This window comes from Rhinolophus sinicus, linkage group LG01, assembly GCF_036562045.2.
Source record: "Rhinolophus sinicus isolate RSC01 linkage group LG01, ASM3656204v1, whole genome shotgun sequence".
Lineage (NCBI taxonomy): Eukaryota > Metazoa > Chordata > Mammalia > Chiroptera > Rhinolophidae > Rhinolophus > Rhinolophus sinicus.
The window spans coordinates 2,901,295-2,926,293 of NC_133751.1; the positions used below are offsets into that span (position 1 = coordinate 2,901,295).

Below are 24,999 nucleotides of genomic sequence, written 5' to 3' on the forward strand. Positions count from 1 at the left end.
AGACCACAGGTGAATGCTTTGACCCCTTTGCCATCTGCTCTGTGTCTCTATGCCTGGCTCATGGCAGATGGCCCATAAATATTTGCTGAATAAACGAATGCATGATTTGTATCCACCAGCCTTCCAAAGGGTTTCTTAGTCCCCAGCCCACAGCAGCAGGGCTATGTTCTCTCTTGATGAAACACCTTTAAGCTGTATTATGTGCAGAAACCTCTTGGGACAAAAAGGTCTCTGCAAAATGGAGCGTGCAGTGTCTCTGTGAGAACACGTCAGGTTCCCTGTCTTTTGTCTTCAGAGCAGCTGCAAGTCTAGACTTGGGCTTAGTCACATGGGGGGACAGAAACTCCCACCAAAGCGTTTTCCCTGCCCGCTTGGTGTGCTTGCTTTGCACTGGCCAGGACCTACCTGTTCTTTTAAATAAAAGGAGTGCCTGTGTTTCAAAGACTCTGTTATGTGAAGTTTCTGCAAAGGTTTGCTTACCTTCCTTACTAATTAAAGGGAAGTCACATTTTCCCCTCCCCGGTCCCCCAGGCCTACCACCAGTGGCTATCTGATAGCCCCACGGGGGTTGAGTTACACAGACGCCCGAGATAACGCCATTTGCTGCGATGATTGAGTCGACAAGGCTGAGTGACTTGGTGGAAATACTTCCCGATTGGACTAACCTGTTGGCAGCCTGCTTACCAACACGCTTGCTTTTATAATGAAAAAGAAAATTATTTCTGCTCTTAATGATGGCGGCTCCAGAAATGGTGAGTAAAGTGGAGGGAGGGGAAGAGAAGGCAATTCTAAAAGATGACTCATCAACATTTCTTGATGTTGTGAAACCTGCCAATGATGGCCTGTTGGGAAGGGACTTCCTTACCAGGGTTCAATGTTTCAGGAAGTGTTTTATCATTTATTTTTATTCTTGTGATAAAGTTAAGCTGTGTAGTTTGCCACATGCTGATAGGAACCATCCAGTGTCAGCAAGAATCAAAGTAAAAAATGCTGACTGAATGTATTAGTTTTCTAAGAGATTCTTCAAAGTTTTTCTTGTGATGGAAATGAAATAAATGTCTTTATTGCATAAACATCTTGCTTCGATTTTCCTACAATCATGTGACAGAGCATGAAAACAAAGTTGGTTTTAAATGGCTGGATAATTCCCTTTTGAATTTCAAATATTACAATGAGTAAACAGAAAGAAAATAAAAGCAGATGCTCTAAGTACCTATGTTTCTGTGCCTGTTGGAACCTCTGGATTTAGCACTTTGAGGACGCAGTTTCCTAGAGAATCATGCCTGAGACCTGGGAAGCAGACTGGAATTTAGTTAGAACGTTCGACCATCCGCTTGCTCCCTCCGTCCCTCTTAGAGTTTCTGGAAAGGACTTCCTGAGTCTCCAGCCTCTTGGCCTGTGATAGGAGGGATTCTCTTGGAGGAAACAGAGCCCCAGTGTAGCTTTGGTGCACGCCAGCCACTCCTCCCTTTGCTATGTGGGGGGGAGGGGGGACTGGGCACCCCAGGGCCCGGATACTTTTATCCTTAATTAGGTCAGGCCTGTGCGAGCCAGGAAAGGCTTGTGCTTGCGGGAAGCTACAAATACTGTCAGCAAGTGTCCCCTCCCTGGTGCCATGGACATTTTGGGGATGCAGACGTTATGTGAGTATGAAATCTTCTTTTGTTTGTGGTTGGTGTGTCACATGCGCAGGCCAAGGGTCGAGTTTACGTGGGACAAACGGCAATGACAAAAAAGAGAAGAAGCGTGCTTTGCACGTAATCTGTCCTCTGAAAAAGAACGGTACAGTAACTTCTACGTGGTAAAAGGGCCTATCTCTGAAGCTATGTACTCGACTTTAAGATTTAGTCCAAGAAACATTGGGAAAGTCATTAGTTTAGCACAGTTAAGTTCATTGTTTTTTGCCCACTCTAGAAGTTTCTCTGTTATCTGCTGTGCCTCAGAAAACAACGTGTTCCTGCTGGACCGTTTTGATTAATCGGTACTGAATTTGCTTTATGTGGGTTGTCGGATTTCAAAGATTTAACGCAACCAAGATGCGTCAGATGTAACGCTGGAAATGGGGAAGCAAACGCTTTCTGCTCTTCCTGGCGCAGGAGGTGGAGGTGGAGCCGGAAGCCAGAAGCCCTGAAATAGTTACCATGGGGGAGAACGACCCACCCGCCGCGGAAGCCCCCTTCTCCTTCAGGTCGCTTTTTGGTCTTGATGATTTGAAAATAAGTCCTGTTGCGCCAGGTAGGTAACAGGGGCAGGTGTGATTTCTGTGCCTCCCCTCCCCCCCAATGACAAATGTGGTCGAGTGGAGTCTTTATACTCATCAGTGGGATACATGCGTTTCCTTGGTTTACAGAATCCCCCAGAGAAGGGACATTGGAGGGGGACCCTTCTGTTCAGCCCCTTTGTGACGCCCTGCATCCATGTGTCTGTTGTCTCTGGATTGAAGTTTTCAAAAGTTGAGGCCCCACCTCTCCCTGGGCGTGAGGGGTCAGATCCTGGCCAGGAACTCTGAGTCCTCCAGGAAGCCCTGAGAGGACTTTGGAAGGGCTCACCGGCCCTTCCAAAAAACTTAAAATAAGCCAGACGTCACTGAAGGTATTTGATGCCTAGATTAAAATCCAACAGCAGGTGATGGAGTTGCTCCTAGAGACCAAGGAAGGAAAGCTCGTTTTGCAAACAGGTCACAAACGCTGGGAGATACAGCAGACTCCATAATGCCTATCCAGCTAGGATTTTCTTTGGCAAGAGCCCATCAGGAGTCGTTGTGGTGAGCTGTGGCTCACTGGGCCTGGGTGCAGCCAGGAATACTGGCCCCTGGGGCTGGGAAGAGGGGTCTCTGGCTAAGGGTCTCTGGTTGAGGTTCCAGAAAGCATGGAGAGGGGGCTACCTGACTGATTCCTTTTAAACCACCTGGGCAGTTGATGTGTTGTGGGGGGGGGAGGGATGAAGAGGTTGAGAGGTGAGGGGAGAGATTTCAAGTAAAAGAAAAGAGACACAATTTAAAACTACAATTTAAAACTACGGCTCCAAAATTAACATAAATGTACATTTTAAATGTACCCTGCAATCACCCGATCCCTCCCATTTACCTGGGTTTTATATCTGCATTCATTCTCCTCCTGTCCTTGCTTGTAAATTCTTAGCGCACCTGGGGACAGGGGGTTTTCCATGTGCTGCTTGGTTGTTATAAATGCCTTTTTTTTCACAACATCACAACCTCCCATCAAGTCGATGTGTAACTACGTAGCCACTTTATCATCACATGACATGTAATTGTTTCTAGTATTTTTATGACCTAAATAACATGAACGTGAATAGCACTATACACGTTCCTCTCTGCTAATTTTTTATTATTTTCTCAGGGCGAATTCCTAGTAGTGGGAAGGAACAAAAGCTTTTTTTTTTTTCTTTTCTGCTTTTTTTTAATTTAATTTTTTTTATTTTATTTTATTTTATTAAATTTATTGGGGTGACAATTGTTAGTAAAATTACATAGATTTCAGGTGTACAATTCTGTATTACATCATCTATAAATCCCATTGTGTGGAACAAAAGCTTTTTTAAACTTTTCATTTTAAATAAAGCAATATGTTGTTCATTATAGAAATTTAGAAAATACAATCGAAAAGGTTTTAAAAAATTGCCCATGATTTTACTCAGAGAGAACCCTATTAGCACTTTGTTGTTGAATTTCTTCCCTTTTTCCCATCAGCATATCTATGTTTCCCTTTGGAAGTGACATGTCTTATTTGGACTATTTTGAAGCTTTTCTTTTTGACTGAACAATATCATCTTCATCTTTCCATGGCATTAAATAATTATTCTTCAGCGGTTGGCAGACTATGGCCCATGGGCCAAATCTGGCCCACTGCCTGTTTCTATAAATCAAGTTTTGTTGGAACACAGACACTTCCGTGTATTCACATATTGTCTATGACTCATTCATGCCATTAGTAGAGTCGAGTAATTGTGACAGAGACCACATGGTTTATAAAATAAAAAATGTTTACTATGTGGTTCTTTACAGAGGAAGTTTGCTGATCTTCTTTCTCTAACATTTAAGTACCATTTGTTGTTTCACCAGCTCCTCTTGGCCATTTAGGGTGTTTCCCATTCATCAATATTTTAATGCCACTCCCCTAAGTCCCCTTGTAGGTAAAAATTTATGTACACCTATGATGACATCTTAGGGCAAATTCCTAGATGTGGAATTACTAGCTCAAAAATGCCATCTATTTTGAGCTTTTGGTACATACTTTAAATTTGCCTCTTAACAAGTTTGCACAGTACACATTTCTACGGACTATAAGTGGAGGTCCACTTCCCTTCACTTTAGACGGCAGTGGGGATGAGGATGACGTCATCATGAAGTTGAGATTTGCTTATGTCTAGTTTGTGATTTTCCTCATCTCCAGAGAGGTTGAAGGTCTTCTGTGCTTGTTTACCATCTGTGTTCCTCCTTTGGAGAGATGCTGTGCGGCTTGCATTTTATTCCAGGCACACCCTCCAAGACAGAACAAGGAGAGGGGTGGGGCCATGGCCCCGCCCACAGGGCACCACGTCGAGGAGCAGTGAAGGGGCCAACACTTTACTTCTGCTTACTCTGTCCTCCTTTTCCTCCCAGTCTACCTCTTTTCTCCCCATATTTGCATTCAAATTCTCTTCTTTTTCCAGGCAGCCTCAAATAGTATTGGCTGTTTATAATCTCGCTATTGCTGGGAGGTGAAGTTGTGGGTTTCCAAAGACAGGCCGGGAGAGGGCTTTCTGGCACTTCCATGGGAGACATCTCGGCTCAACATCTTCAAGGCCAGGAGAAGAGAGGCTGGGAAAGTCCCTGTCCCGAGTGGGGCATGATACTTGGGAGGCTTTCTCCCCTTCCTCCATTCCAACCTTCCTAATTTTAAGTAAAGACAACTTGAGCATAGATGTATTTTCAGGATTGATGAGCTAATTTGCATGAAATGGCCTGTTCTTCACAGAGTAAAGGGTGCCGATGCAAATTCTCCTGGTTATAGTTTTGGGTCTCTTAATGCTCTTCACATTTCCTTTTCCACCCAATCTGCATGGTCCTTTGGGCAAGAACTGGGAAAGGGCTGAGGTTTTACCATACTCGCGAACTAACACGTCACCCTGCCACAGGCCATGGATGCTGGCAGAAGACATGAGACTCCTGGGTCAGAGACAAAGGACTGTTACTCACAGCACGAGTGGCACACACGTACTGTCCCATGGAGGTGATACACAGCAGCCCAGGTGTACGTTGCACGCACAGTGGGTCTGCATTACAGCTGAGGAACCCACAGCTAAGGAAATCTGAATCTTAATAATGAGCGACAAGCAGAGAGGCACAATTTTTTCCCCCAAAGGAAGACATTATATTTATTAAGCTGGACAGTAAATAAACCTGCCATTGACTCTGGAGAAACTATCTCTATCTCCTAAGGCTGTTTGCTCTGCCAACATCTTTAGAAAGATGTTCTGGAACCACAGCCATCAGTGACTCTGCACAAGACCCATGGAAAACGGTTGGCTACATCATCTAGTGACCCTCTCAGAGGTCCCAGCCCTCCCTCTCCTGAAAGTTCCCTGTTTGGGTTTGACATGTCACCCTCCTCTGTTAGGAAATGTCTTGCAAATTGGTGATCTACTTCCTCTCCCTATTAGTTTCCTAGGGCCACACACTAGGTGGCTTGAAATAACAGAACTCTATTGTCTCACCATTCTGGAGGCCAGAAGTCTGAAGTCAAGGAGTTGACAGGGCCACGGTCCCTCTGAACCTGCAGGGGAATCCTGCCTGGCCTCTTCCTGGATGTGGTGGTTTGTTGGCCATCTTTGGTGTTCCTTGGCTTGTAGATGAATCACCCCGATGTCTGTCTTCATCACTCTGTCTCTTCATATCATCTTCTGTGTGTGTGTGTGTGTGTGTGTGTGTGTGTGTGTGTGTTTGTGTCCACATTTCCCCTCTGTTTAAGGACCAGTCATATTAGATTAGGGCCTGTGCTAATGACCTCTTTGGAACTTGATTACCTCTGTAAATATTCTATTTCCAAATAAGATGACATTCTGGGGTAAACGTGGTTGGAATGTCAACATATATTTTGGGGGGACACATTTCAACTCATAAGACCATGCCCTAGCCCAAGGTGGACAGCACGGGGTCAGAGTTGGAGAGTGTGGGGCTGAACTTCTAGAGAACGTGGCCCCCTGCTCGGTGGCCCTTTCTCTAAATTAAGGTAACTTTCTTTGGCTGGAACCTTCTCTGGACTGAGGGGAGGGGAACGAACATTTTAAGTTTTCTCTTATTGACATTCTCTGTGCTGTGGCGTTTTGCTCTTGTCCCCCTTTGGCTTTCAGACGCGGATGCGGTGGCTGCACAGATCCTGTCGCTGCTGCCTCTGAAGTTCTTCCCGATCATCGTCATCGGGCTCATTGCACTGATATTAGCTCTGGCCATCGGTCTGGGCGGTGAGGACAATGCATTATTCAGTAGGCTCTCTACCTTCTCAGGCACTGAAACTTTCATGAGCTCCCCCCACCCCGTGTGGTGCTGCCATCCAGCCTCACTTACTGGAGGCAGATGTCCTGTGGCTTGGCCAACTCTGAGTTTTATTTGCCGGCATGAATGTAAAGCCAGCCTGGGGCCCAGCAGGGGCCTCTGGCCATGGTCGGGGCTTTGTCACCACGGAACCTGCCCGGTGAGCAGTGCCGAAAGGCAGCTGATGAAATAGGATCCCACGACAGGAGGGGGTGCAGGGCTGGGTGCAGAAGACAAGGAGGCCATTCACACAAGGCCAAGCACGCCTGCGATTTGTAAAACAAGTACATTTGCCGCTTTTGAGAAAGTGAGTTATTTGGATGGTCTCTAACAGAGAACAAGCTCTCATTTTCTCTTTCAAATAACCGGATCACAGATCAGTTTAATTCTCCATCTGCTCTGCGGTGTGGTCCTTCACGTCTTGCCCAGAGTCAGAGACGACAGGAGGTAGATTGGGGGTGACAGTCCTCACTCAGGGCTCCTTGCTCAGCCGGCTAAGCCGGTCGGCCCACAGCCATGCATTTCGTCTCTTGACCTGGAGCCCTTCAGAGTCTAAATTCTCCTCAAGATGTGGCTCGAGGCCACTTCGTGAGGCCAAGTGGGGTGCAGCAGCCCCACCCCCTGGAATTTAGAACCAAAACTGGGCTGGGAGAAACAGGCTGCTGACAGAGGTGCCCTCTCAATGCAGGCTTCATCATTGATGGTTAGGCTCAGGGCCACGTGGCCGGGCACGGCTGTGAGCGCTGCACACTGAGGGGGCCCTCCACTAACACGCTGGTCTTCCCCTGTCCTCAGTCCACTTCGACTGCTCCGGGAAATACAGGTGCCGGTCGTCTTTTAAGTGTATTGAGCTGTCGGCCCGATGCGACGGGGTCTCCGACTGCAAAGACGGGGAGGATGAGTACCGATGTGGTAAGTCACGCCTCTTCCCTGTAGATGTGGGAGGAAGTCAGCACAACCCACACCTGGCCTTTCCCATCTGTGCAATGGGTCCAAGTCAATGCCAATGTCAAGTCATGTCCTCAACTGGGATCCAACTGGCATTCGCCCCCAGAGATCCTGGGCTGGGAGTTAAGGGAGGGCCACTCCATGGAGCTTAAATTAGGTTGGGGAGACTCCATGAGCCCTAAGAGGAGACCACCAAGAGAGCTCAGGGTGTCCAGACAGGAAGAGGGCCCCACCAGGATGGGAGCGCTGTGGGCGAAGAGCAGGTCCGATTCAGCACAGGAGGGTGTGAGATGCCTGCAGAGAGACCTCTGCCCATGACCTCAGGGCCCCGCCGGCCACTCATGGACAGCTGCGCCCGTGTCTCGGCCAGTTCGCGTGAGCGGCCAGCATGGAGTGCTTCAGGTGTTCACAGCCGCTGTCTGGAGGACCATGTGCGCGGAAGACTGGAAAGGGCACCACGCGAACGTCGCCTGCGGCCAGATGGGCTTTCCAAGGTACCTAACTGCAAGGGGGCCTCCCGCCTGTGGGGAGAACATTCATTGTGACGATGATGAAGCAGGACTCCGGGTTAGCTGGGCGCTGACACCTGCGTCACCGCGCACACTGCACCTCCATGGCGCACCAGGCACCTGCTCCAGGTCACATAGGAAATGGCATGTTTGGGGTGTCTCAGCGCCAGGACAGACCTACATGCAAACATGCAATAAAGAGTTTTGGAGCAGAAGACCAGACCCCGGTTCCTCAGGCCACAGCTGCAGGGTAGCTTCCTGTCACCACCCTGCGTGGTCCTAGTGGTCACGTCTCCATCCATGCACACTTCCTAAGGAGCCCTGGAGAGCATAGTGCGAAAACTCAGCAGTGGGGTGAAAACACAGTTACCGTATTTTGCCGTGTATAATGCACACTGTTTGCATGTAGGTCCCCTCAAATTTGTGAGGGGAAAATAAGGATGCGCGTTATACGTGGGTAGTACTAATTCCGTACTATATAAATGTTTTAATTGTTTTATTTATGCATATGAGTTAAAAGTGCAAGGATAAACGAATACTAAAATTCCTTTATAATACAAAAAGCAAGTACCTAAATGTAAACAAATAAAAATTTGAATTAAAAATTAAAATGAAAGATTTTTTCTTCCCTGAAAGTTTGGGCCAAAAACGTGGGTGTGCATTACACATAGGAGAACATTATACACGGCAAAATACGGTATTCAGAACCGTTGTTTAGCAACGTTAGAAGAAAGCACTGTTACAGTGAGTCTTCATTTCTCAGTGTTTGCTCTTGTCCGTGTGGCTTTTTGCACTGGGGTGACACATTTTCATCCTGATTCTGGGCCTCCTTCTCTCGCCTGCCAACTGCTCTCTTCCATGGGAGCCCACGATGCCACCTTCCCTCTTTGCTCCTGATCCGGGGTTCACAGCAGGCAGGTTTCTGAGTGCCACACGCCTGGTAGGAAGTCAGCACAGTGACAACGACAGACTTGGAACCATGTTCCTGTTTGCGCCCCAGGAAGTGGGGTGGGGGTTACAGCCTCACTGTTTTGACTTCTCCAGGCACCTCCATCCTCAGATTCGGGGCAGCGTAGTCTCTGCTCCTTTCTCCAGAGCCAGCGATACCCCGAAGGTCCCCTGAGATCTGTCCCCTCGTCCTGGCGATTCAGAAATCAGCTGCCATTCCTGCTCAGTGACAACAACACACACCCACACAAGTGTCTGCGAGAATTCTGTGGACTTTCCTCCTCATTGACAAGGAGGCTCACACACACACACACACAGACGTGCACACACGCACTCCATCGCTGCAGACAGCTGAAAGCTTCCGGGTCAGGGTTTCTGCTCCCTCCCAGGCCCTTCTTCAGGCTCTGGAGGGGAGCCGCCCTCTTCCTGTCCCCTCCCTTCCCTCCGGGAGCACCAGCCCTGGCCCCGCCCCGGCCTCTCCTTAGTTCTGCAAGGCTCAGTCACCCCTTTCAGGGCCACCCTCGGGTCTCAGTGGGACAGTCCTTCCCCATGAACCCACTCCCTCTGAGGGGAGCCGTCCCCCTGTGTTGCCCGTTTTCCTCGCCATCAGCTTTCCTTTTCTTCCCTGTGGCTGCTTCAATTCTAGGATTTGCGTCTGTGTTCTCTCTTGCTTTTTCTTCCTACTCCTTTCTTTGGAGCCCTGCTTTGCTCTTTGCACTGCTGTCTCCCATGTCAGATCTGTGTGACTAACAGAGGGTGGGCTGTCCCGTCGGATGCCTGGGCTCCAATCCCAGTGCTCATCCGGCCACTCCATGGCACATGCCTTAAGCATAAGGACAGTAACAGTTCCCACCGGACAGGGTCGCAGGGAGACTCAAGTGACTCGGGGTGTGTGGAGGGAGCCTGGTGCCCAGGAGCGCCCGTGGGGATCTGTGGCTGGTACTCCACGTGGAAATGCAGAGGCCTGCCCCTATGGGGCTGCATTTGCAGCAGCTGGGGTCGCTCTGCACTTCCACCCCTCGTGTCGCCCAGCCCACCTGGCTTTTCACGCTGCACCTGCCCTACCATCAGGTGGAGCAGCACCTGGCAGGCCTGGGCGGGCCACTGCCGCGGCCTGGGTTACATTTCCTCAAAACTCACACTTAACGGGACGTTGTACTCCAGGGAGCTGGGGTGTGAGTGCACGAAGCTGCTTCCCATTTTGTGTGAAGGAAGGGGCTGTCCTTCTAGGTGGTTCATCACCATCTGCACCACATACCTCTTCACACACTTGACTTTTTACCTGGGTCTTCTTTACCGTGCTCTCCAGAAGACCTGTTTCCTGACTCTTTAACCATTTGCTTGCTTCTGGTGTCCCCTGACTCTCTTCTGTCTGTGTTTGTCTCTCCCTCCAATGGAACCCACGCCAGCTCTGGGCAGATGGGGATGGTCTTTCATTCCCCCCGACCTATTGTCCTTGGGGTACTCAGGGTCCCGACTTTGGTGCCCACCTGAAAATACCTGCTTAGTTCTGTGTTCTGGTCCCTCCAGGGCTTGTTTCAGGCCAAGCAGGGGTCAGTTCAGCTGCATGTGGCAGGGGACCCCCAGCTCCTTCAGGAAGTTGTGCTCCCGCCCGCGTACCCGGAGCCCCCGTGCTGCTGCGTGGATGGGGCTGTGGGGAGGGGCCAGAAGGGGCCACCATCCCAGACTCCACCAGGTCTGGAGCGCCTTGAAAAATTGGCAAGGGGAAACCATTGACAGTATGGGGGGACACTGTGACATCCCCCCAGTACAATACCTGTAGCTGTGACTTGGGCACATTGACAGTTTGGGGGGGACACAGTGACATCCCCCAGTACGTGGTACCTGTAGCTGTGACTTGGGCAGAATGACGGTTTGGGGGGGACACAGTGACACCCCCCCAGTATGTGATACTTGTAGCTGTGACCTGGGCACAGGTTGATTTGAAGCACAAGGTAAGCCTCACACGCCAGGTCTGAGATTCCAATGTGCTTGCAGCTACGTCAGTTCAGACGCCCTCAGAGTGGACTTGCTTGAGGAGCAGTTCCAAGGGGGCTTTGTTTCCATCAATCACCTCCTGTCGGACGACAAAGTGACCGCCCTGCACCACGCGGTGTATATGAGGTAAGTGCCCGGTGGGGCTGCTGTTGGCACTGTCGCCATCCACTGCACTTGTAAAGCTGTGCTCAGCAACCGGCGACTCAAGGGGCACGAGAGTGTTTGCTCCAAGTGCAAGTGCAAGGTGGGGCTGGGCCACCTCAGTTAGACCGGGTGGCACCCCAGCTGGGTGCAAGGACATAACCCAAAACAGCAAATGTGGCTGACAGACAAAGGGAGGAAGGAGGGCAGAGGAGGAATAGAGCGTACTCCTTGGTGCAGGTCATACACCCTGCCATGCAGGAGGCGCTCCAGATGTGCTTGGGGGGAGGGGAGGCGAAGGGGGAAGGGAGGGGGGGAAGGGAGGGAGGGGGAGGGAAGAAGAGAGAGAGGAAGGGAGGGAAGGAAGGAGGGATGAAGAGAGGGAAGGAGGGAGGAAGGAGGGAGGAAGGAAAGAAGGGAAGGAAGAAGGAAGGGAGGGAGGGAGGGAGAAAGGGAGGGAGGGAAGGAGGAAGGGAGGGAAGAAAGAGGGAGCATAGAGTAAATCCTTTCGGGCAGTCAGAGACGCCTGCTCTGGGAGGCGTCCTCTCCCAGGTGGGTGTGTCCCAGGCTGCAAGGACTTCCTGCCAGGGGAGCCCACCATTCGTCTGATGGGCTCTCTTTGTCCTCCAGGGGCCAGTAAAGAACACTGGGGTAAAGCTAACACGTGAATGACACCAGCACATGTTTACATAACATAACTCATTATACATCTCTTATCATCAGCTACACAAACCTTGAAACACTCAACAGCCTGTCACATACAATGCTTCACTGTAGTCGAGTGTTTTTAATGAATCTGTGACGTCATGCTCATGGTTTTGTTACATAGACTAAAATCTGTATTTGAGAGAAGGGGAATGGTTTCCTTTTACCCCAAGGTTAGGTTAAGAAGAGCGATTCCGCCTCTGGTGTTTATTGTTAAGCCTACTCTCCGTCCACTTTAGGGAGGAATGTGCCTCGGGTCGCGTGGTTGTCTTGAAGTGCACAGGTAAGAGTTTCAGAAATGCAGAGAGAGATGGAAGCAAGAGCTCCCTCACTTACCCCTGCCTCCTCCCTTCCAACTCGGTGCCAGGTGGGATCTCTGTGGACCCCACCTCGGGGGAGGGGAGCAGTGTCAGCCCAGCCTCACCTGTCAGGTGGGGGAGGCAGCCCAGAGTGACTTCTCAGCAGCAAACAGGACATGGTGTGTGTCCTGTCTCTCTGGAGTGGCTCCAGTGGCCTAAATTTCTCCCCTGCCCCCTCAATGGGAAAGTGTGCACAGCCTGTGCAGTGCCCAGACCCCCACCCCAGGCAGGCGGCCCTTGTTCCTGGCAGCAGAGAGGGTTCCCGCTGCAGGGGTTGGGTCTGGAGAAGTGAGGCAGGCACAGGCCAGCACCTGCGCTGGGGACAATGGGGCTGTGGAAGGTTCCCCACGCTCCTGGGGTGTTGTCATCCCTGGGGCATCTTGGCCAGGGGTGCTGCCAGCATCGGGTCTTTCCTGTGACAGGTTCTTGCCACTGCACCCTCCTAACACTCCTCTCAGCTCGCATCTAGGGTGACCTGCCCCCACCCCACACACTCTATGCCCCCCCCCCCACCTTTGCAGCGCTCTTCCAGGCTGTGAGCTCTGTAAGGGCGGCAGGTGTCAGGGAAAGAGGAGAGGTCTTTAGCTGCAGCACCACCTTCCCCAGAAAGGTGTGTGGGATCATCCCTCAACTGCTGTCCCCCCTCCCCCACAGCCTGTGGTCTGAGGACCGGCTACAGCGCCCGCATCGTGGGTGGAAACATGTCCTCACTCGCACAGTGGCCCTGGCAGGCCAGCCTTCAGTTCCAGGGCTACCACTTGTGCGGGGGCTCCATCATCACCCCCCTGTGGATTGTCACCGCTGCCCACTGTGTTTATGAGTGAGTATGGGAACTCACCTTCCACAGACCCGTCCGGTCCAGCCGCGTTGGGAGGCGATGGATTTGGGTGGTCAGCAGCAGGTCCAGACCACATCGTCACAAGTAGTGTCCACGTGGAGGGACCCTCCCTCCTCACCGTGGATCCATCACCGTCGGCTGGTATATCTTAGACCTGCAGCTCTTACAGAAAAGATAGAAAGAGGAGGAAGGAAGCTCTCACACAGGAGGAAACCCACTACATAACGGTCTGAGATCTCCCTAAGATCACCCTTAGATCTTGCTAATCACAGCGGACCATGTTGTGGCCGAGAGGGCGAGAGACAGTGCGGGGTGGGTGGGGCATCAAGTCTCCCCAGAGCAGTCTCTCTCAGGGGAGGTTAGCACAGAGGAAATCCACAGGAAATACCCCAAACACCCTGTTATTTTTACCTCCTTCTATTTTGGTTGCTGTCTGATGGACCATGGGCCCTGAGGGACCCTCAGAGTCAGCAAGCTTGAGCTCAGAGGTGCAGGGAACGAGGCCATTGTAGGAAACTCGGGTGGATCTGTGCTTCTGCAGAGCGTGGGGGCCAAGGTCAATCCAAGCATCAGCAAGCAGGGCCATGGGACATCTGCCATCTGCCTGGTGCTGCATGTGGGGATACCTGAGGTCCATGGGTTAATGTGGTTGGTGTTTGTCTGCTCCACCTCTCGGCCTTCTCATTGCAGCCTGTACCTCCCCAAGTCATGGACCATCCAGGTGGGCCTGATCTCCCTGCTGGACAGTCCAGCACCCTCCTACCTGGTGGAAAAAATCATCTACCACAGCAAGTACAAGCCGAAGAGGTTGGGTAACGACATTGCCCTCATGAAGCTGGCGGTGCCACTCACCTTCAATGGTACGTCCAGGTTTCTTTGTCATTTTGTTGCTTTCGTTTGTTTCAAGAGATTTGTAATTGCTTGTTGAAGCATTTTTATGATGGCCACTGTACAATCCTTGTCGGGTAATTCCAACACCTGATTCATGACCGTGCTGGCATCAGTTGATTCTCTTCTCATTAAAGGGGTGATTTGCCTGGTTCTTGGTTTGATGGGAAATTTTCAGTTGCATTCTGGATCTTTGGGTTACTATGTAAGGAGACGCTGGTTCCTACGTACATCTTCAATTTTAGCAAGTGGTCCCTCAGTTCAGGGTCGCTGCAGCTCTCAGCCTACTTTTGTGGGCCATGGTTCTGATGATAATTTGACTTGAAAGCATTTTTGGTTCTACTTTGGTCAACTTGGTTTGTCTGGTGCCACTGGGACTCCTACCAGTGCCACTTTCTTCCTGCTGGTGCCACCTGGAGATGAAAGGACTTCTTCAGGCCAGGCCACCTGGTACCTCTAGGTGGAAGAAGGGATTTCTGTCGTGTGGAGACAAAGAGCTTTTCTCTGTCTGGTGCTTGTTTTGGGGAGGTCCCCTGCCAGTGCCACCCATTTGCCCAGTGTCTTGGTCTTGGCTGAGAAAGAGCCCTTCCGAGGCCAGACAGCTGGTTGTGGTGGGGTCCTCCCTGCGGCCATTTCTTTATGAGCTGGAAGATACTGGGCGTCTTCCACTCCCTGAAGTACTCAGAAACATTCTCTACTTTAGTAGTCTCCATCTCTCCACGGGAAATGTCAAGACCTGACCTCTGGAGGTTCCAAAAACACCACCAAAAAGCCACTCAAGATAGAACTTTCAAACTTTTTGCAGATGCAAACAAAACCTCAGGAGCCTATTCCTAACTAAATTACAGCTCCCTGTTCCATCCCGAGTGTTACCGGGAGCTTGGGGTGCAAGCAGAGCATAATAAACAAGCCCCCATGTCGGAGCACAATTCTGGCATGAGACCAGCAGCACATTTGACTTGGCACAGCCATCAGCGGGTTTATCACATGGCACATATAGCACTCTGTACGTAACACTCTCACTCAGAAAGAAATACTTCTAGAGAAACAAAGAGAAATTGTAATGGTGGTGTTCGTTTGTTAATTATTATTAATGATAGTTGATTATACAAAACTAGGTGCCAACACCTGTACTTTGATAAAAATTAAAATAAACCCTCCCCTTAATCTTTCACTACCTTTCCATTATTGTCATTCCCAGAAGAGCGTAGCATATCTCAGAATGTATTCAGGTGAAAGCCCTGTGACAGCTGTGACACCGAGTGGTAGAGGGCTTATGTGATAGCCCGCAAGGGCAGGAGAGCTGTGGCCCTCAGGTATATCAGGAGAGATAGCAATACTCATGGAGTGGCATTGTGAAGCATCACAACAGGAATGGGCAAACTATAGCCCTTGGGCCAAATCTGTCCATTTGCCTGTTTTTGTAAATAAAGTTTTATTGGAACACAACCAGACCCATTTGTTTACTGTTGCCTGTGGCTGCTTTCATGCTACTGTGGCAGAGTTGAGCAGCTGCAATCCAGATCACAGGGACTGCAAAACCTAAGATATTTACCGTTTTGCCTTTTAACAGAACACATGCTGACCCCCGGTCTAGACTCGCTGAAGTTGTCACAGTCTAGGGTTGTTTTAAAGTTGTAGGGCTGTGGTGGGGGAGGGGCCCTGCTGGGAGCTAACCGCATTCAGATCACCAAGGGCTGGACCTTTCTTTGGGAGACCGCTTGCACACCTCAGAGCGGCAAGCTGATGAGACTGTTTTCTTGGACGGCTGCTGCAGTATACTGAGAGTTGTTGTTTCCTCTCTAAACAGAGATGACCCAACCCATTTGTCTGCCCAACTCCGAAGAGAACTTTCCTGATGGAAAAATGTGCTGGACGTCAGGATGGGGGGCCACCGAGGAAGGAGGTCAGTAGTGTGAAATCAAGGATCTGAGTCCAGGGATCTCAGAACCGCGAGGGCCGGGGTGCACGTCCACACCGACACGCTCCCCACAGTGTCCCCATGTAACGTTCCCGTGGGACGCCCACCTGTCCTGGTCAGGGGTGGGAGCACCTGCCCCAACAAACACACAGTCAGCCGAGCCGTTGTGGGTCAGGAGTCACGGTTCCATCTGTCTTGGGACGTGAAATCGCAGACTTTCTCAGGGGAGAACTAAATCACGAGGGAGAACTGTGGACCTGTCCTGATGGACAGACCTTCACCAATGCACCAGGTTCTCCTTCCTCCTGCTCCATCCTCTTCCTCCCACTGTGTTAACCACGTTCATAGGCACCCAGTAGAGAATCCACCTGAGATTTATTCAGAAGACAAAGGTTTGTAACCGGTGAGGAATTTTTGTCTGTGTGACTTTCATGGATATGTTATTTCATTCTACAAAGATCAAGTAGAAAAAGCAAACAGACAGGACCTTATTGCTATCATGGTTATGTGATTAATAATGTTAATAAGAACAGTACCTGCCATCCTTTCATCAGCGTGGGGCACAGATGCATCACAATTCTTAGGTTTTTCCATCAATTGCTTTCCTTGTTAGTGGGAAGAGTATTAGTTTCCTGGGGCTATTGTAACAAATTACCATAAACAGAGTGGCTTAAAACAGCGGCCATGCACTGTCACAGTCTCGGGGCCTGAAGGCTGAAGTCCAGGTGGTGCAGACATGGTTCCCTCTGGAGGAGAATCCATTCCTGGCCTCTCTCTGGGTCCTGGTAGCTCCAGCTGCCCTTGGTGTCCTCGGCTTTTAGATGCATCACTCCATTCTCTGTCCCCATCTTCACGCGGCCTTCCCTGCGTGTCTCTGTCTCAGCTCCCTCTCTTATAAAGACAGCAGTCTTTGGAGTTAAGACTGATCCGGGATGATTTCATCTTGAGATTCCTCCCTTAATTACACCCGCAAAGACCCTGTTCCAAATAGGGTCACATTCTAAGTTTGCAGGTGGACATGCTTTGGGGGAGGGGTCGACCCAAGTCGACCCAAGACAGGAGGTTCAGAATTTTTCTCTTGAGACTTATTAGCTGACTCCACCAGCTCCCAAATGTCCAAGGCACAGGGGGGCTTACCCAGACCCAAATGTCTGCTCATTTGGGTGCTGTCCCCTCCTTCCCATATTGGAAGCTTCTCCCACAAATGCTTCCGGGTCCTCTTCACCGCGTACCAGGTGCTAGGCTGAATGTCTCCATGGGACACCGTCTGCTCTTTACAGCAGCCCCTGATGGGTCATTACTCTCCCACCTATCATGAGGGCAGGGAGACTGGGGCGCACTGAGTTCTTGGCTTGGGCTCAAATGACCGGGTGATGGAAGGTCTGGGATTCTGCATTCGTGCTCCCCACCCATGCCCCTATTCATGGTGTCATTCATGAACTTGGAGTTCCTGAAGAGGATTATTTCATTGTCTTCAATGGATCCTTATGGGGTGAGAAGGGACAGGTCCCACTTTCAGCCCAAGCTCACGGCCAGGCAGCCCCCATGGCAGGGCTGGTGTTTATGAGAGTGGAATGGGGAAACCCTGCAGAAAACGTGGCACAACTCACTCTAGTAGAACAGTTAAAATGAGAGTTTTGAGGTACACAGATCCCCCACGCCACCTGTGGACACCTGCTGGAGGAGTGGGGATGGCGTGGCCCCACTTTAAGCCCGCAGAACATAAAGAGAACCCAGTTTACAAACGAGTTAGTCAGTGGGTGTGGATCCCGTTGGGCTGGTCGTGAGCTGAGCCACAGCAGATAGATTAGTTTCTTGTCGCTGCTGCAACAAATGACCCCAAACTCAGTGGCTTAAAACCACACGAATGCGTTCTCTCACAGATGTGGAATGCGGAAGTCTTGGTGGGCGGGAACCCTTCCCTGCCTCACCCAGCTTCTAGAGGCCCCACATTCCTTGGCTCGTGGCCCCTCCTCCATCTTCACAGCCAGCAGCACAGCACCTTCAGTCTGTCTCTTCTCTGATCTCTGCTTCCGTCACTACATCTCCTCCTCTGACCCATTTAAGGACCCTAGTGATCACACCCTTGGGTCCATTCACAACCCAGGATCATGTCCCCGTCTCATGGTCTTATCACAACTGCAAAGTCCCCTTTTCCATGTAAGGTGACATAGTCTTAGGTCCTGGGGAGTGGGATGTGGACGTATTGGGAGGACATTTTTCTGCTGACCACCCCAAGGTTCCACGAAGAAGCTGTATGGGTGACCTTCATGAGCCTCAGTTTCCCTCTGTGACCTAGGCTCTGAGAACTAACTGGATTGGTGTGCGTCATGTGCTCGGTGCAGGAGGGGCCCGAGGGAGGTCTGCGTCCCCCTCCTCCCGAGTTGGTCCCCTAAAGGAAGGGGTGGCCTGGACCTGAAGTGGCAGGGCCTACAGGGTCCGTCACTAGGGAGGGAGCCCTGGGGCCGGCTGGTGCTCGGAGCAGACCCCACACCCTCCCACGGCAGGTGTGGCCTCTGGATTCTGAGCAGGGCTCCGCTCACCGCGTGTCCCCTTCTCTGACGCAGGCGACGCCTCCCCAGTCCTGAACCACGCAGCTGTGCCTTTAATCTCCAACAAGATCTGCAACCACAGGGACGTGTACGGGGGCATCATCTCCCCCTCCATGGTCTGTGCCGGCTACCTGAAAGGTGGTGTGGACAGCTGCCAGGTAGGGGCCTGCGGGGACCTGTGGGGACCTCGGCCTGGGCACGGCAAGGCTCGGGTATGGCAACCCAGCCCGTGGGACAGGCCACCACCAGCATTTCCCTGTGACTGACTGAAAAGCAAATTTACAGGGTGTGGGGAAGGAGTTTGCACAAGATATGGCCCCTTTCCTGGGCGGTCCGGCCTGTGTTTACCCAGCGCTCACACTCTGCCTGGGCGCTGGGCGGGGGGAGGGGTGCCAAGGGTGTTTCCCTCCCCAGCCCTGGGCCTCAGAGTTTTGGGGGGGACAAAAAGCGGTGGAAGGTAAGTGGGAATCCATGAATGTGGGCCTCCGAAGCCACAGCGGGCGAGACTCAATACTGCCTGGGTCCAGAGGTCAGCTACAGCCCCCTGGCCAGGCAGACCCCTCCCTGTGAGAGCACTTCCTCGGCTACGTGCATCTGTCTTGACCTTCATGGGTTCGGTATATGGAGAATCTGGCAGGGAGACAGCGGCAGTGATCACCCGAGGGATAAAGGACCCCACTGTCGGGAACGCCGTCAGTTCTAGAGGGGCTGGGGGTGACCGCAGAGGCATCTTCACAACATAATTTGTGATGTGGTGAATGGGAAGCCCTGCACTCAACAAGGGACAGCCGTGGGGTGCCTGTTCTGTCACCTTAGTCTCTGTCCCTGCTGTGTAGGGCGACAGCGGGGGACCCCTGGTGTGTCAGGAGCGGAGGCTGTGGAAGCTGGTGGGCGCCACGAGCTTTGGCATTGGCTGTGCAGACGTGAACAAGCCCGGGGTCTACACCCGTATCACCTCTTTCCTGGACTGGATTCACGAGCAGCTGGAGGTGGGTGCAGTGCCCGCTCCGCTCACGCTGGGCCCTGTTGGTCCACCGCCAGTGCCCCAGTCCTACTGTGCAGAGAGCTGGAGGGTGACCGGTCAGTTGTTGACCTGGCAAGCAGTGGCTTTGTGGTTCTTGGGTGTGGGGCGTGAGCAGGCTAACCCCACGGGCAAGGCTCCTTGTGGATGTGGCCCTGCCAGAGTGGCACACGAGGCTCTGGTATGGTGACCCAGCCCGTGAGACAGGCCTGTGGTATCGTGTCTCTGCCAAGGGCGGGGGCAGGGAGGAGGGGCAGCCGACAGGGGCCCGTGGGGACGGGAAGCAGTCCAGTGGGCACTGCACGCATGGAGTAGAGGGTGGACAACAGGAAGTCCGCGGGGGGATGACCCCCAATGCCCACTGAGCGGTTGGGACCGAGCCTGGGGCCAGGGATGAGATGGAGGGTCTCCGATCAGGAGGCGCCTGGGCAGCTCTGTGCTTTGGGGGCCCCTCCGGGAGCTGGGGCCTGGCAGAGAAAGGCAGGTCAGTGAGGCTGGCTTGGCAGAACCGGGGAGGGCAGGGGGATCCCTGGAGACGCTGGGAGGGAAGAATAGGACACCCAGGGAAAGGGAGGGTGCCCCAGCTGACTCCAGGTCCCAGTGCAGTGGCCCAAAGGTCAGGGGGTGAGGCCGGGCTGTGCAGGAGCCTCATAGCAGGGCGCCCTCCACCTCACGGGCACCCAGCAAATACTGGCTGACTTGATGTCTGACTCTGAGCCCCACGTCACATCTTGGACCAGTTTCAAAGACTTTTTTTTTCTAATTGAAGCAAAATTTACATAACATAAAAGTAGCCATTTTCAAGTGAACAGCCCGGTGGCAGTCAGCACGCTCACCACGCTGGGCAGCCTCCACCTCTGGCTCAGTCCAGGCATTGTCGTCATCCCGAAATCAAACCTCACTGAGCCGTCTCTCCCTCCTCCCCCTTCCCCAGCCTCTAGTGCCAGGAATCTGCTTTCTGTCCTTGTGGATCAAAGACCTTTTCAAAGGCTCCTTTTAACGGGAAACTATTGGCTAAGAAGGACAGCAAAGTTCTCCAGGGCCTCTGCCATTCATTTCCACATCTTCCTGGTGGGATTTCTGCTTTAAATGACAGGCTATGGAATGGTTCCCGTTGTACAAGCCCGAGGCCCCGGGCCCAGGACTTGGCCGGCTTTGAATCCCAGCCCTGCTGTTGTGTGGCTGTGTGTCCTCTGTGGGTATGAATAGTTCCTGCCTCTGAACTATGGTGGCTGGTGGCAGGACAGCGAATGCTGGAAGACAGGCTCGTCAGGGAGCACCTCCTGGGCTCAGACTGTTGTTACTTGGCAGCCAGGCCCAGCACTAAGCTCTTCAGTGCGAAATTCCGCCAAAACCCATCAGCCTCTTACACAGCATCAGAGAACAGACTTTGAAAGAGCAGGCGTCTGGCTGCAGTGGCTGCCGATGGCCCATGAACAAGAGCCTGGGGTGCAGACAGCTGTGTTGGCATGGGGGGGTGGAGGGCAGGAAAGCAAGAGTGGGCCCCCAGTTGCTCACGTTGCCACGGAGGTATGCGCTCCACGGGGCTGCACGCAGGGGCTGAGGGTCCTGTGACCGAGCTTCTCACCATGAAAGTTGAGCTTAAGACGGGTGCACGTGACAGAAACCAGCATCCAGGCTTCAAGGTGCCGGGGAGGGCGGGGGCGGGCGGGCGGTCCCACAGCCACCCTGGGAGCCCGATGACCGTGGTGCCGAATGACATCTAGCCCATTTCCCTCCGGGCCATCCTGGGTGACAGGCCCTAGGACTGTCCCCGTATTATAGGTGAGGGGACCCACTTAGGGCCCTGAAGCTAATCAGGGCAGAGCATGGTTCCAGCCTCAGCATACACTGCACAGCTGGGAGTCCTGCACACCCCACATTGCACAGCAGATTTGGCAGAAGTCCAATGTGGGGTGTGCAGGACTCCCCGGCTGTCTGTGGATAGGAAGACGCTCAGGACCCTTCTCTAGAGGGTGTGATCAGAGGTGTGGGGTGAAGACCCTGGTGATTTCGATGCACGGCGACTTCAGACACCGCTTTAGAGTACAGGCACGGGCCGTGTGGCTCCCTGGGCGGGTTTAGAACCGGCTTCCATTCTTCCCATGACACTGGAGGACCCGTTTTGTCGGTGACTAGTGGATGGTCCCCTTGATGCCAGGAGCACTCAGTCCTCAGCTGTCTCTGGCCCACAGAAGGCCAGTGTGACACGCTGTCTCTCTCCAGACGTCCCCAGGGAAGACCCAGAAGAGGCTTCCCTTCCCATGAGAGGTTTTCCGGGGGGTCTGCATTTTCAGTTGTTCCTTTTCAACATCGATGGGAGGGACTTCCAAGAGCTCAGACATCTGGAGGGGAATTACTCCGCTTGTTAGCTGGTGGCACTGCCGGCTGCGGCCGTGGTTTTCTCTGTCTATTTGGGGCTTCAAACAACATTGCCCTGACGCAGACTGGGATTTGGGAACACAGTGCTAAGAGCTGGAAAGGTCACGTGGAAACTATGGAAAGAATCTTAGGTCAGTGGCGAAAACTGCAGAGGCGGGCAGGGTGGGAGGAGCCTACGGAGAGGACGGCCATGTCCCACTGGCCTGGGACCTGTGCAGAGCTGGCAGCCTTCCCCAGCAGAGGCCAACTCTGTCCCCATTAATCGTGGAGAAGAGCCGATGCCTCACTCAGGGTAAAATGCAGGTGCCCACTCAGTCCTAATGCTGGAGGGCTGGCTGGAAATGCTAAAAAATATAACACATATGTTTTCATTTCTAGAGGGACCTGAAAACTTGAAGACAAAGGGGACAAGCCACCACCTTGAGTTCCTGCCAAGATGGAGACATCAGCCCCCCATGGATTGCTGGGTGGAAACTTTGGACATGAGCCTTCAATGCTTGGCTTTCTGGCACTAACAGCAGAGCCAAAAGGAGGGGGGGTATCTTTGTGTCCCTCTACATCTAGTACACTTTGCTTCTAACACCTCTGACAAGCCACTGGGGCATCGGATTAAAATGACCTTGAAGCGCCTTTCTGACCTTCATTAAGAACGAAACAGAAACACCTCTGCAGTGCTACCTTTCCCCACTTGTCCATTTGGTTTTCTCTCCAGGGGTCCTTCAGCATCATTGTTGAGATGAGCAAATGTTATGCAAAGGGCGAACGGCAAGTGAGACTTGAGCCTCTCGGTGCAGAAGGGCCAGACCAGAACTGCAGGCGCTGGTCACTGTACACACCACTGGCCACACCTCCTCACCCCTAGGCACCAGAACCCAACCGAGACTTTCTACTTCCAAGATCTCTTTTTGCACATGGGAACTTCATCTCTAAGTGATTAGTTTGAAGGTTGATTTCTTATCAATTTTGTAGCACTTGTATTATTGTCCTTTGCTTCCAAAGCACATGTGCTCTCTGAATGCATTCATCAGTCAGCGTTTGTCTGAATGTGTCCCAACAGCTCATGTAAACTGAAATCACAAGCTTGATTCCAGAGGCTCGATGAGTTTGATCTCTTGTATATGCTCTTTGGGTCTTGCATTTTTCTGTTAGAACACGTTTCTCAGCAGATCAGAATGATCTCATATTACATCACGAGATGCAGAAGCAGAGTATGAAAGAAGTACTGGGACAAGCCCGGGCCCTCTAACCCCACACAGCGGGTCCTGGAGGAAATAGAGTGGACAGTCACGTGTCATCAGGAGGCCACAGGCTTCCCTGCGTCTCTGTAGGGTTCCGGTATTGGCACTTGATCACACATGAACTCATCAGAGGGTGAACGTGCTGCTTTGTCTTGAGGCAACAGGGGGAAGTTGGGTGAGTTTCAAAGAGAGCAGGGTAGGTCCAGGTGCCTGGGGAGGGAGTGGCTCCAGTGAGCCCCCCAGGAGGCCGGAGACAGGGGTGAAGGATGAGGGGGAGGGAGAGGCAAAGGCAGACAGCCTCGAGCAAAAGTACTTAAATGTTCCTCACCATTCAGAGTCGCTACACAGATCTCTCTGTCTGTGTCAGAAAGGGACAAGGCCATTTCCATTGTAAGTGGTTTTGCCTGGGTCTCTTTGAAAGCAGTGTTAGCCCCACGTGGTGAGAAGATAAAAGATTTCACGTGCGATAACCTCAGGTGAGAAATCCTGATGGTGGGATCAGCAGACAAGTATTTCTAGCCTGTGGCGGTTTCATTCGCTTTTAATTATGACTGAATTTTGTGGAAAAATGGTTGCCGTCTCACAATCCTCTTTCAGAAGGCGTGGGTGATGCTAAAGGCAGGTAGCTGGTCAGCCTGTGCCACGTGCCTGGTGCTGTGCTACATGCTTCACACATTCTCTGGCTTTATCATCGCAACACGCCTATGGGACCGGAAGTATCGGGGATCCATTTCGTCAACGAGGACCCCGAGGCATGAGAGTGAAGGATTTTCCCAAGACCACACATCAGGCCAGTGAGGATTCAGGATTTGCACCAGGCACATCGTACCAGCAGGAATTCAAGCAATTACCTAATTGAAAAATGACTCTTTGGCATTTGAGTATAAAGGGACTTTGTGCCAGCAGTTTGGGCCCATTGGAGCCGTGTTGGTCATTCAAAGTGCTGATCAGTGTCTCCCTCCTCCACACACGTTTGGTCTCAGGGTAGACATTTGCTGGCTCCAACTGGAAGGTGACGGGTGGGGCTCTTTGTTCCTTTTCCCCACAGACACAGCTGTCTCACACCTCACAGCCAGGTCAGAGTGGGAGCCAAGAGAGGAAGTCATGGCTGGAGCACCTACCCTGCAGCTCGAGAAACAGCCAGAAGAACATGCCATGGATGAGGTGAGCTGCTCCCCCTGGCAGCTTGGACCTGAAGAAGCAACTGTGGGGCGCCCATGTCCCAAGTGAGGGGAGCCCCACCTGTGCCTGATGTCCAGGACAGCACCATGGAAACAGCTCCTCTCTCTAGTACTTTAGTATCAATGTGGCCTTATTTAACCATTTTAAAAAGAATTACAGAAGACCTAATGATATTATAGAAAGTTTGGGGAAAAAGAGTATTAAAAATTGGTCAACAACTTAAATGGCCATGAAAACTGTCACTTGCCTCCCTCTCCTAAGAGGAAGGCCTCTGGCTGGGAATTGAGGACACCTGCTGACACCTCTGTTCTCCACCTCTCATGTGGAGAAACTGCTTGCACTGGTGCAGGAAGATACGCAGACGCCTGAGTATGCAGACATGTCACTTGTCACAGGAACCAGCCCAGGAGCCACTGGTGGTTGGACAAGTGCCAGGTGGGTGCCACATGTTGGTCTCCACGTCCAAAGGCTGGCTCCCGCTTTGAGAATTCCCAACACAGCAGCACTAGGTTTGGGATGCGGGGTTCCCATGTCCTGTTCGAACGTGCAGATGCAAATTCCTGGTGACCCAGCCTCCAGCCACCGGGAGGCACAGGGGCGCACCAGTGACGTCGAAATAGAGAGACAACCAAGAAAAACCAAGTTTCTGCTGCATGATAGTCCACAGCACTGGCTTAAGATCAGTTCATTTAGACAAATTCACGCGTTGGGCTATGTTTTCTCCTACAGCGTGAAAAAGAAAACCTCACTCGCTTGTTGCCATCTTGGTGATTTGGGGACACCATGTTCTCTGCACAGTGGCCAGAAGAGCTGTGTAGGGCCACTGCCTGTGTGTCT

At 52.0% G+C, this 24,999-nt stretch overlaps 1 protein-coding gene across 3 annotated transcripts; it reads left to right on the forward strand.

Moving 5' to 3' along the window:
* The first annotated feature begins 622 nt into the window (after positions 1-622).
* On the forward strand, positions 623-22,835 carry TMPRSS3 (transmembrane serine protease 3). Of its 3 annotated transcripts, none has more exons than XM_074324904.1 (13): positions 623-752; positions 2,097-2,235; positions 6,352-6,462; positions 7,328-7,444; positions 7,851-7,974; positions 10,936-11,061; positions 12,021-12,064; positions 12,795-12,960; positions 13,669-13,838; positions 15,677-15,772; positions 18,355-18,497; positions 19,176-19,328; positions 22,121-22,835. In XM_074324904.1, the coding sequence occupies exons 1-13, from the start codon at positions 732-734 to the stop codon at positions 22,136-22,138; spliced, it is 1,428 nt and encodes a 475-aa protein (XP_074181005.1). In that variant the 5' UTR covers positions 623-731; the 3' UTR covers positions 22,139-22,835. The 3 variants fall into 3 exon arrangements, with proteins under 3 accessions (XP_074181005.1, XP_074181000.1, XP_074181009.1); XM_074324899.1 differs by lacking the exon at positions 623-752 and adding an exon at positions 1,489-1,643; XM_074324908.1 differs by lacking the exon at positions 623-752 and adding an exon at positions 1,689-1,782.
* Positions 22,836-24,999: the final 2,164 nt, after the last annotated feature.